The 12,730-nt window shown below is 42.3% G+C and overlaps 1 protein-coding gene across 1 annotated transcript in view; it reads left to right on the forward strand.

Annotated features, from left to right (window-relative positions):
- The first annotated feature begins 18 nt into the window (after positions 1-18).
- Positions 19-12,730, forward strand: part of ASPM (asp (abnormal spindle) homolog, microcephaly associated (Drosophila)) — a 60,146-nt gene continuing 47,434 nt past the window's right edge. Inside the window, exons 1-3 of the mRNA XM_010831103.1 lie at positions 19-109; positions 7,582-7,725; positions 7,878-9,369. Coding sequence (XP_010829405.1) covers positions 8,445-9,369 — 925 coding nt within the window. The 5' untranslated portion in view covers positions 19-109; positions 7,582-7,725; positions 7,878-8,444. The remainder of the gene's footprint in view (positions 110-7,581; positions 7,726-7,877; positions 9,370-12,730) is intronic.

The following is a 12,730-nucleotide window of genomic DNA, read 5'->3' on the forward strand; positions in this document are numbered from 1 at the left end:
GCCCCTGATCCTGGACAACCCCAACGAGGAGGCGGCCGCCGTGTGGCTGTCCCGCGGCCCCGCCGCCGAACGCGGCTTCACTATCTGGCCGAGCGCCTTCGTGCTGCAGGTAGGAGCGGGATGCGGCCTCCCCGCCGCGCTCCGGGACCCGGGCTCGGAAGGGGCAGGAGCGGACCTGAGTAAAAGCCGAGTGATTCCCTCAGACTCTGGTGAGCCCCTGTCCCCGGGGCAGGAGGAGCCCGGTGGGCGGGAACCCGGCAGTGACAGCGCCCGCGCCCGCGCCGGGCATCCTTCGGAGCACATTCCTGCCTTCTGTGATAGAGAAGAGTTTCTCATTGACTTAGGGCCTCGAGAAGGTTGGCAGTTCTAGAGGAGTGGATGGCACGCTTACAATTAATATTCTTATCTTTCATCTACTCATCCATCTATCCATCTTCCTGTCTGCATATAAGATTGCCAGGAGTACTCTGATTAGAGCAGGGTTTTTAAATTGCTTTCTATCAGTCATCTTAATATGCGCTTTAGTTTCTAAAGGGAAACTGAGTCCATGGAGTGTCAGAGTAACTACTCTTCTGGTGAGCTTCGTTTTGGCCAAATAGCGACAAAATAAAAAAACACTTCTCAGGGTTGTTTTCAATAAGTATGCACACTTTATTATTTAATCTTTTTTTTTTTTCCTTTGCTGTAGTGTAGTTTTAATGGTGATTCAAATTTAAATTTGTAACTGCTGTTTCAAGGATTTCCAGGGTAGCTTTTCTGCATTACATTCGCCACAGTAAAGCTCCCATTCCTGTCATCAAAATCTAGAATATTTACATCCTTATTTGGACTGCAGTGGTCTTTCCATTGGTTAGAACCTCTGAAAGTGTGAGAAGAAGAAAAAAAAAAAATTAGCTGAGGGAGTCCCACTCCTTGTCTAAAAAACCACTTCCTAAAGCAGTGATACAAGGCTCTAAGCTGAGGTCCATTGACTTAAGCACTTGTTCAGCTATAGTTAAGAACCTGCCCTTCCTCTCTAGTTTATAAACTCCTTGCAGTTTATAAACTGCTTGCTTTTCTTTTTGTGGGAAAACAAATACTTGCTTTTTCTATCTACACTATACTTCTGCTTGTTCTTTTTTGTTTTGTGGGACTAAAGTTTTTGAATTTTTTTTTAGAGTTATACTTTTATATTATGAAAGTTAACTGTTCTTTTAAACCATATGTTTGTGATGTTTTATGGTTTCTGCTTTAAAACAAAGCTTGTCTTTTATTAGCTGTTGATTTCCTTCAGCTTCAGGTTTGGGTGTGTTGATTCCACTCAACCACTAAGATAATACATACAAACATAATGTTTACCTTTTACAAATTGTTCTCAAGTCTGTTGCCTTATTTAATCCTTACAACAAACTCATGGAGTCATTATTTACATTAGAGGATAAGGCACTACTGTCAAAGGGTTTGTGTGCAGTGCATCAGAGTTAGGCAGCTCGGTTCAGTATTCTGAGTCTCTCTTTTCTCGTCTATTAGTTGGAAGCAATGCCAGCTAAAGCTGTGCATGGTGCTCAAATGAGAGAAAGCTTCAAGCAGAGATCTTGACTGTGTCCTGAATAAATGTTCCAGTCTTAATTTTTAATGAGGAAGTATGCTCAGAGGGTGGAAAACATTTACACATGGTTTTATTCTTGGCGATTGACACAGTTAGGATTCTCATCCAGGTCTTTAAATCCCGTGCACTTTCATTTATATTGATTCAAAGACAGGAGGCATGGTTCCTTCCTAAAGACATATGTTAGGAGGATGAGGGGAAATTCTAAGAACAAGGAGAAGCTGCATCAGATAGGCACCAAGAAGGATGGGATGTTTTGAGGAGACTGGTGGTTCTAAATTTGAGGGCATCAGAATCAGCTAAGGGTAAAATACTTGGGGCCCCTCAGAGTCTGATTCCATATGTGCAGAGGACAACTAGAATTTGCTTTTCTCAGAAGTTCCCAGGTGATGCCTCTGCTACTGGTCCAAGGACAGCATTTTGAAAAGCACAATAGTAGAAAATACCTATGTGAACATCCCTTATCTAAAACACACCCTTGGTGAATTAGCATGTCACCATACACCTAAGCAGCATTTCTCCGAGATGCCTCAACCACTCACATCAGATTTGTCTGGATTGCTTGTAATATGGGAGATTTCTGCTCATCACTCCACACTTGCTAATGTGAATCTCTGGGGGTAAATACAGAAAACGGCATTTTAAACAAGATCTTTTGTATGCAGATGGCATCTCAAGAATCTCTAGGTATTATACCTGCCAGAGAGTGACTTCACAGTTACTGTAAAAATATGTCTACAACACAATGTATCTAGGCCTGAAAAGGAATGAAGGACCAGAGACTCATTCAGGATATTTTTTGCAGAGCAGATTTATGGGCAGCCCTTTTCAAGGAAAAAACATTTTTTTGGGGGGGGCGGTATACTTGTCTATTTAACCATGATACATTAAAAACTGTATTTTTCATGCATCTGCTTTTTGCCAGGTACTGTATGAGACACTCAGCTTATAAAATTGAGGACAAAGGGAAAAAAACTTTAAACGATTGTTCTCTTACTCTCCTAATCATGCTTTTTAAAACTTTGATAATACTGGTGTGCTAGAATCTGCCTGTGACGGCTGTCCTGTAGGGGGTGTGTCATTTGGGCCTGAGTCTTCATAATGACAGTCAGTTAAAATCACCACCCGCCACAGTAAACACCTCCCTTGTAGCTCAGTTGGTGAAGAATCTGGCTGCATTGCAGGAGATCTGGGTTCGATTCCTGGGTCGGGAAGATCCCCTGGAGAAGGAAATGGCAACCCACTCTAGTATTCTTGCCTGGAGAATCCCATGGACAGAGGAGCCTAGCAGGCTACAGTCCACAGGGTCTCAAGAGTCTGGACATGACTTAGTGACTAAACCACAACCACACTGAATGGAGTTCAACTCTGTGTCCATCCTGGCTGCATGTTACCTCCTGGTGAGCTTTGAACAACTGCAGGTACCAGGACCCCGCTTCAGCATCACTCCTGGGAGGACATGGGGAGGGCCAGGGCATGTTTACCTTCCACAAACCCCTCAAAGTGATTCTTGTAGCCAGGTGTGCGAATAATTTAACTGGACGGTTTAACAGACTCATTGGTGCCAGTTATGGGAATATGAGCTTCTGCTACAGATGAGTAGAAACTAACATGAGGCCGCTTGCGCTTCTTTAATAAAACAAGCTATCCTTCTTCTATCTGCAGTGAGTGTGATGCCATTTTGATCTGACTGGAAGACTAGGATGAACTGGCTTAATAGCAGCCCCAAACCTGACTCTCCTCCCTCTTCACCTCTAGGCTTGAGACTGTTCTGTTCATTGCACTTAGGGCCACCAGGGGGCGAGCCAGATCCAGTTAATGACCACGCACCTTCCGTTGTCACTGGCTACAACTATCATTTTCTGATTTGTCACTAATAAGGGAGTGTGTAAACAAAGACTGCAGAATCTTAGGACTTGAGGGAAATGACAAATGATTCTGTTCACTGATTCTAGGCTTTTAAAAATTTCCTCCCCAAGGAGAGATGCAGTACACATTTTAAATTGCTATCCTGACTTTCTAATGTCTCTCTTAGAATCCAGATAAAATAGTATCACTCTTATCTCAGACACTCGGCAATGCTTCTGTTCAAAAAAATAAACAGTGACGCATAGACTGCCGTTACTGAAGGTATTTAAAAGAAAATATATAACAGATCGGTTCCCTCATTTGTTTTGTTTGAGTTACTAAGAGGTTGAAAGCAAGGGGGAAATGGGTAGGGAATCCAAATGAAGACTTACCAAGGGGAAAAAGCAAAGTGCTTCATGTTTTATCTCAGTTTTTACACCTCTGAGAGTATTTGTCTCCATAAAAAGTCAAGTTTTGTAGATAGACTATCATCATCACAGTCCAAAAGCAGGTATCAGTTTTAAATCCCTTTTAAGTGTCTCTCAGAACTGACTTGCTGTCAGTGTCTCAATCTATGGACTGTTACAGATTAAAGGAGGACTTCCTCATGGGAGAGTGGATGGAGGAGGAGGAGGCAGGAAAGAGGAAAGGGGAGGAACATTTTGAGCATCTTTTTTCCCAATGTACTCTCCTAGGTTACAGGATTAAGCCTTCAATTAAGGATAAAAAAACTTGAACTTCATTTTAGTATGCCTTAAAGAAAATAGGCAAACAAGCAAAACAAAACCTCTGAAGCCAAATGTACACCTAAGTAATGTTTGCAATGTTTCGATCTGCTAGAGAGTGTTCTAATATGCAGCAGTCCTCTGCTGCTCTCTCCAGCCTCACGTGTCACAGGTCATTTGCCTTCTCACTACTCTTAAGCCACACTGGTCCTCTTGTCTGTTTCTGGGGTTGTCCTACGAGGCAACCCTAACTGTAACCCTAACCCTCTGGTTCCCGGGCTATGCATGTGTTGGTACCTTCTGAACTGCTTCTCCCTGACAGCTCAGTTGGCAAAGAATCCACCTGCAATATGGGAGACCCCGGTTCAATTCCTGGGTTGGGAAGATACCCTGGAGAAGGGACAGGCAACCCACTCCAGTGTTCTTGGGCTTCCCTTGTGGCTCAGCTGGTAAAGAATCCACCTGCAATGTGGGAGACCTGGGTTCAATACCTGGTTGGAAAGATCCCCTGGAGAAGGGAAAGGCTACCCACTCCAGTATTCTGGCCTGGAAAATTCCATGGACAGTCCATGGGGTCTCAAAGAATCAGACACAACTGAGCTACTTTCACTTAGCTCTATGTGTCCAGCTCATTCTTATACTTTGTTTTAGCTTAAATATTATAATTATTATAATTTCTGATCAGCCCGTTAGCGATTATAGTTCCCTACACTGTTGCTGTGCCTCTCAACCTTTGTTTCATTGATGACAGTACTGGGGACTTGTATTTTTGTACTTATCTTTTTATTTAGATTTTGTCATTTCTTTTATTGAGCAGAATATAGTGTCCATGAGACCAGAGGCCAAGTGTGTTTTTCATTCACTCAATAATTTTGTCACTTAAATATTTAACATACGCCCCCTCTGTGTCAGGCACTATGTATGCCATTAGGCAGTCAATAACCATTTGTTCAATAGTTCCTTCTTTAGAAGGAACTTCCCCTTTTAAATTAAAAAAAATTTTTATGTATAAATTGAGAAGCAAGTAGTAAGAATTCACACTCTTGAATTTATCCTAAGCAGACAATTTCATCTGAATCTCAGTGACAATGAAATTTGAAAGATAAGCCCATTAAGTATAAGCGGATCTCAGATATTGTGGGTGCTCATCCAGACCACTGTAACAGAGTGAAAATCATAGAAAAATGAGTCACATGAATTTTTTGGTTTCCCAGTGCATATAAAATTTATGTATACACTATTCTGTAATTTTTTAAGTGTACTATAGCCTCATGTTGAAGAAGACAGTATATGTATCTCAACTAAAAAGACTACTACTAAGAGATACTAACAATCAATTGAGCCTTCTGCAAACTATACCTGTTTTGTGGTTGTAAGTTCTGACCTTGATGTTGGTGGCTGCTGACTGGTCAGGGTGGTGGTTGCCGAAGGCTGGGGTGACTGTGCCAATTTCTTAATGTAAGACAGCAGTGAAGTGTGCTGCATTGATTGGCTATTCCTTTCATGAATAATTTCTCTGTAGCCTGCAGTACTGTTTCATAGCATTTTCACCACAGCAGAACTTCTCTCAAAATTAAAAGTCTCTCCTCATCAGCCTTGCTCTGCTTTCCCAACTAAGTTTATGTAATATTCTAAATCCTTTGTCATCATTCCAATAATCTCCGTAGCCTCTTCACCAGGAGTAGATTCCATCTCAAGAAACCAGTCTCTTGGCTCATCTGTACGAAACAACTTCCTATCCATTCAAGTTTTATCATAAATTGCAGCGTTTCAGTCACGTCCTCAGATACTTCTAAATCTGTTACTGAGTCCACACTTGTACTGCTCACCATGCAACAGGCTAATAATCCTAGAGACGAGCTGCTGGGGCAAGGAGTAGTGACTTTATACGGAAATTCAGCTGACCAAAAAGACAGTGGACTAGTGTCCCAAAGAACCATCTTACCCTAGTTAGAATTCCGGCTGCTTCTTCTTCTTTTTTTTTTTTTTAAGAGGAGGGTACATGATTGGTTGGTAGAAACTTCTTGGTGTCAGAATCCTTTGTTCTTGCAGCTGTCCCTATAGGTCGGCTCATGATGTTCCCATAAACCCCTAACAGGGCAAATGCTACAACTGTCCTGTTCTTCAACTTTTTAATCTCTATCTTAATGGGAAAGTGCAACACTTAAAGGTCAGAGCCTTGAGAATGGGCTCTCCTGTATGTTTCAAGTTACCTCCAACATTCTTAACTTGTAGGAAATCAACGGAATACAAAGTTTAAAGTAAAAGAAACAGATCTGCTGCGGAGTGGGATTTATTCTTCCCTCTTAAAATTCAAGTTCTCTTGCTATTTCTAACACATCTGCACCTTTGCTGAAGTCTTGAACCCCTCAAAGTCATTCTGGAAGACTGAAATCAACTTCTCCCAGATCCCTGTTGATGCTGACATTTTGATCTCTTCTCATGAATCATGAATGTTCTTAATGGCATCCAAAATGGTGGATCACTTTCAGAAGGTTTTCAATTTACCTTTCCCAGATCCATCAGAAGAAGCACTCTTCATGGTGGCTATAGCCTCATGAAATGTATTTCTTAAGATTTGAAAATTGAAATTACTCCTTGTTTCTCTGGGCTGCAGAATTCGTAAAGCTTCCTGAACCTTGATTACTTCATCTGTAAAACATGTGTCATGACAGTGTCTGCTTCCTAGGGATGTGAGATTCAGACTAGTTATGTTAGATAACCTGAAACTAGGCCTAGAGTATCAATAATGATGCTATGGACTTTAGAGAAGCTCGTGGAGAGCAAGGAATTTAGCTGATCATCTTTACATTTCTTTCTGAAAATGTCTTTCTCATATAAGGCATTTATATTTGAAATGGAAGTTCTGTACATAGTCTAGAGAAGTGGAAATAACGTGATTAAATTTTTAAAAACCACTGAACTAAAATAAAGTGATTCGTAGACTCTCTGTTCCACTGCTTTCATATACAATTAAGAGTTTATTATAATTTTATCTTGTTGTGAACTTTGTTATTACGGTAGCCTTTTTCCTTAGAATGAAATGAGATAGGATAGGAAGATACATTTGACTTGTTAAATGTTGGTGAGTAACAATTATTAATCCTCTACTGTATTCTCTCTATTGATGGGGGTGTTAGTTGCTCAGTTGTGTCCAACTCTGCAACCCCATGGACTATAGACCACCAGTTTCCTCTGTTCATGGGATTCTCCAGGCAAGAATACTGGAGTGTGTTGCCATGTCCTTCTCCAGGGGATCCTCCTTACCCAGGGATCGAACCTGGGTCTCCTGCATTTCAGGCAGGTTCTTTACTGTCTGAGCCACCAGGGAAGACCCATTTGTATATAATATAGAATATGTTTGTGTTGTTATACATCACTACTGTTATAGTAATTTAAAATGTGTTCTTTTGGTTATAGCCTAAAGAAAAAATTGTTGTTTCTATTACCTGGACACCGTTAAAAGGAGGCCGAATAAGAGAGACCATAACATTTCTTGTAAATGATATTCTGAAACACCAAGCTATATTACTAGGAAATGCAGAAGAGCCGAAAAAGAAAAAGGTAATAAATTTTCAGCATTCTGTATTTACTCTAGGAAATAATATGTAAAATCATTTTGTTCACAGGTCTCTTGAAGTAACATTCATAATATTGCTTATAAGTAGTATTCAATAGTTATCAACTTAATCTGTATGTTTTGCTTATTTTTGCAGAGGACTCTTTGGGATACTATTAATAAGAAGAAAGCATCAGCCTCTTCAAGACATAACAAGAAGGCTTCAAATATTCAAAATGTGAATAAAACATTTAATGTTTCCCCCAAAGCTGACAGAGTTAGGAGCCCACTACAAGCCTGTGAGAATCTGGCTACAAATGGAAACTGTTCCCCACCAGAAAGCAATCCTTTAATCCTTGAAGAAAATAAACTCCCCATATCACCTATCAGCCCCGCTTCCCTAGAGTGCCACAGGGGGACCTGCTTGCCACTTCCTGTTCGTCGATCTACAACCTACACATCCCTTCCTGCTTCTGAAAATGGGGAACTGGTGAAAGCAGACGGTGCCAACACTGCAGAAGATTTTCATTTTAATGAGAAAGGCATAACTGAAACCTCCTTTGACTCCATAGACAACGTTAATAGTCAAATTGAAGAGAATGGTAAACTTACTCTTACCCCAAATTATTCTTCAAGTTTGAACATCACACAAAGCCAAGGACATTTTCTAAGTCCGGATTCTTTTGTGAATAATAGCCATGCATCTAATAATGAACCAGAATTCATGAAGTGCCTCTCACCAGATATGTTTGTGAAAGGTAATACAAGGCCTGTGATTTTGGAATCAAAAAGGGTACATGAAATCTGTCGGAAAATTCTAAGTCCAGATTCTTTCATAAATGATAATTATGGACTAAATGAGGATCTAGAAACAGAGTCCATCAACCCAATTCTCTCCCCAAATCAATTTTTAAAAGATAATATGGCATATATATGTGTATCTCAGCAAACATGTCAATTGCCATTATCAACTGGACATTTTCAGGACTCTCAGCCTCCTCAAGATGAGAGAAAAAATGCAGCTGTACCTTGTATTTCTGAATGTCAGCAGTTAGAATCTCCAAAAGCTACTTTTGAAGCATCCAAAGCTTTAGAAGTGATGTCAAACTCTTACACTTTTAAAAAACAGAACCAGCCTAAATTTTCGGCAGTTCAGGATATTTCTAGTCACAGCCGCAAAAAACCTATTAAGAGACGCCCAATACTTTCTGCCACTGTGACTAAAAGAAAGCCCACTTGCGCTGTAGAAAACCAAATGGAGACTGTTAAACCAAAGGCAAAAAGATGTCTCAATGTCGTAGTGGGTGACTGCAAAAAGGAAACAGATGATCAAAAAGAGAAAGATGATTTTCATCCTTTTCTTCCAATTAGAGATTTAATACCGAATAGACCTAAGAGCTCTAAAAACATAGTAACTCCTCCCTGCAAGGTAGCTTCAGTTGCTCGTAAAAGAAAGAGTGAGGGACACACAGGAGATGAAAATGTGAGGATAACAGTTACAGAATGCACGGAAGTACAAGAGGTCAAAAGGCCCCATTTTTCTCCTGTGGAGTCTAAAACATCAACTGTTAAACACACAAAAAAAGTGGTAACCTCCTCCTTGAAACGTGTTAGCCACAGAGAGAAATTAAACCTGAAGAAGAAAACAGGTGAGTCTCATTCATAAAATCTTTCATGAAAGTATACCTAATGGGGGATAGTTTCTATTTCTTTTGGTTTAGTAAATTGCTATTGAGAAGCTTGAATCAACTTGTACTTTTCATTCACCGGTTGGCTTTAGTGGAAGATGAGTCAGACATAGAGTAGGGCCGAATTCTGAAATCACTGTGATCTCATTCTTATTTACATTTTTGATGTTTCACTCATCACGGTTTTTCTGCAGTAATTTTTAAAAACTATTGTGTTAAAATGCTTGTCTTTATATATATATATATTTTTTGTCTTTATATTTAAAAAAAATTTTTTTAACATATTTGTTTATTTGGTTGTATCTTAGTTTCAGCATGCAAACTCTTTTTTTTCCCCGAAACTTTAAGTTTTATTTTGTATTGGGGTATAGCTGATTAATAATGTGGTGATAGTTTCAGATGAACAGCTGAAGGGACTTAGCCGTACATTTACATGTATCCATTCTCCCGCAAACTCCCCTCCCATTCAGGCTGCCACATAACGTGCAGAGTTCCATGTGCTATACAATAGGTCCTTGTTGGTCATCCATTTTAAATAGAGCAGTGTGTACTTAACTTTTCCAAGGTCCCTAACTATGCCTTCCCTTCCAGCAGCCGTGGTTCATTTTCTGTGAGTCTGTCTCTCTGTTTTGTAAGTGCATTGATATGATTTCTTTTTAGATTCCACATATAAGGCATGTCATAAGATATTTATCCCTCTTTGTCTGACTTACTTCACTCAGTATGACACTCTCTAGGCCCACCCATATTACTGCAAATGACATTGCTTCATTCTTTTTAATGGTTGAGTAATATTCCATTGTTTGTGCCACATCTTCTTTATCCATTCCTCTGTTGATTTAGACTGTGTTTCCATGTCCTGGCCACTGTAAACAGTGCTTCAGTGAACACTGGGGTGCATGTATCCTTTTGGATCATGTTTTTCTCTGGATATGTGGCACACAAACTCTTAGTTGTGGGAAGTGGGATCTAGTTCCCCAACCAGAGATCGAACCTGGGCCCCCTGCCCTGAGAACATGGAGTCTCAGTCACTGGACCATCAGGGAAGTCCCCATGTGCTTGTCTTGCTGACAGTTTTTTGCTCCCCCTGCAAGTGTTGCACCCGGGGAAGTACTGAGCGTGCCTCACCTTAGTCCAGGCCCCAGAGTGAGGGCCCAGTGCACACCTGGCCCCCATCACACTGTCTGAGGGGGCGCAGAGGGGGCCTTCCCCCAGGGACATCGTTCTCCTTAGCCTCTACTTGGCCCTTATTTGGGGATGAAGACCAGGCCCCCGAACTCCTCTTTCCTTTAGGAGGAACCTCACCGTTCCATCCCCAGCCCTCACCCATCCCACCCCTGTCTGCTTCAAAAACTGTCAGGACTAATCCCAGACTGCCTCAGATGCCAGTCAGGGTCCAGGCAGGAAAACAAACCACACAGGCTACGAAACAGATAATGTAAAGGGATCCCAGGACTCACAGGAAGTGTCACACCCACTCGGGTACTTGAGCTCATTTTTCTTTGTACACTCCCCAGTTGGAATCACCTTCTGCATCTCCCCAGCTCTCTGCAGTGCCTGTGTGCTCTGGACTCACTGCCTTCCTTCACATCCAGCTTTGCTGAATGCCCCCTCCTCCTGTTCCCGCCCTGACCTGGCCCTCTCCCGAGAACATGCCTTCTCTCCTGCTCCTCTGACCCGGAACCTCCTGGGACCGTGGACCACCCACCGTCTCATACCTGCTTCCAGACTGTTGCTTCTCCTTTCTTCCCGGAAACAGATGACAAGAAAGCAAAGGGCACAGATAGCTGGAAGCTCAGTTTCCATACCACCTCACCTTGAGTTCTCCTTGTTACAGGGAGAGATGACTGAGAATTTTTATATTTGGCTCATAAGACCTTCTCTAAAACTTCTACTTTATGATGCGTCTTTATGATTTCAAGATCCTTGAAGGAGATCCTTCCAGTACCCTGGCCTGTGAATTGCAGCCTCCTTAGGCCACACTCTTAGAGCATCTCCCTCGCTGGGATTTCAGCGTTTTCTCTAAAAGCCAATGAATCCACCTCCATTTCCCCAGTCCTCATCCCTGACCTGTCATCATTTTCTCACTTGGCTTGGCCTCCATGGCTCATCGTAACCCCTTGTTCCATCTTCGTGCTTCTCTGGCACATTCCAGTTCCCAGGCCAGCTCTGTGCCTGAACCTTGCTGGACCGTGACCGCTCATCTCCCGGAAGCCCGCAACTCTCCTCAGCTCTGTCGTCCTGCTTTGTTGACTTTCTCTCTCTCTGCTGCAGACTACTGCCCCCCTCCCTTTTTGTCCTGAAACCTCGAGCACCTCCTTCCTCCTCTGAGGACAAGGCAACAGCAGCCAGTGTTTACTGCCTGCGTTCCTCGCAGCCCCCGCTGTGAGTGCCTTGCTGATAGCGCCTCTCATAGCTACAGCAGTCAGACTGAGTAGACGTTGTCATAAGCACACGTTCAAGTCAGAAAACCTCCGCATCCAGAAGCTGAGTCTTTGCCTGAGGTCACGGGGAGTAAGTGGTCAGGCTGGGGTTCCCCGATGCAGGGGGCTCAGGAGCTGGTGCTCTGACCCTCACCTACACCGACAGCATACTTGCTGCCTCACTGAGGATGCAGAGGTGCTGTGGAAAGTTCCACAGCATCCATCACCCGCTGCGTTCCCATCCCCTGCTGCCTCCCCTCCCGTGACAGCCTGAGAGGTCTGTGCACCAGTAAGGCGGCTCTTTCCTAGTAACAGTAAAGACCCCAGCCGTCTACACAGTCGTTGTTTTAGCAGCTGCCTTTCCCCACGTCTCCAGGGTTTGACTCCCTATCAGGTCATTTCTGATTCATGCAACAAAGTGCTGTTCTTACCTCCATCTCCCAAAAAAACAAAGACTTCTCATTGATACCACATATCCATTCACACCCGGCATCTTTCTGCTTTCTTGTAAGCAACACTCCTTGAAAGAACCTACATGTTCATTTTGTGATAGTTCACTGATTCCGTATACTTTTCCATGTAAACATTATGCTTGAATTAAAAGGTGCTTTTTAATGTAAAAGAAAATAATCACTTTGAAAGATGCTTTTATTAGCTGTTTCTAGATCTCCTCTTTGTTGAAGTCACTTCAACCAGATTTTCATGACTCTGGTAAAACCTTGTTTTGTCAAGGTCATCAGCACCTCCACACTGAATCCAGAGGTTATTTCTCAGTCTTCATCTTGAACTATTAGGCAACCTCTCTCTTCTGGGACCGCTTTACCCTGCCACTCCCACTTCCTCCTGGTTCTTTTCCCGCCTCCCTGGGGGCTCCTCTGTGTCTGTCGCTCCAGCCTCTA

Source organism: Bison bison, unplaced genomic scaffold (genome assembly GCF_000754665.1).
Source record: "Bison bison bison isolate TAMUID 2011002044 unplaced genomic scaffold, Bison_UMD1.0 scf7180017864524, whole genome shotgun sequence".
Taxonomy (NCBI): Eukaryota; Metazoa; Chordata; class Mammalia; order Artiodactyla; family Bovidae; genus Bison; species Bison bison.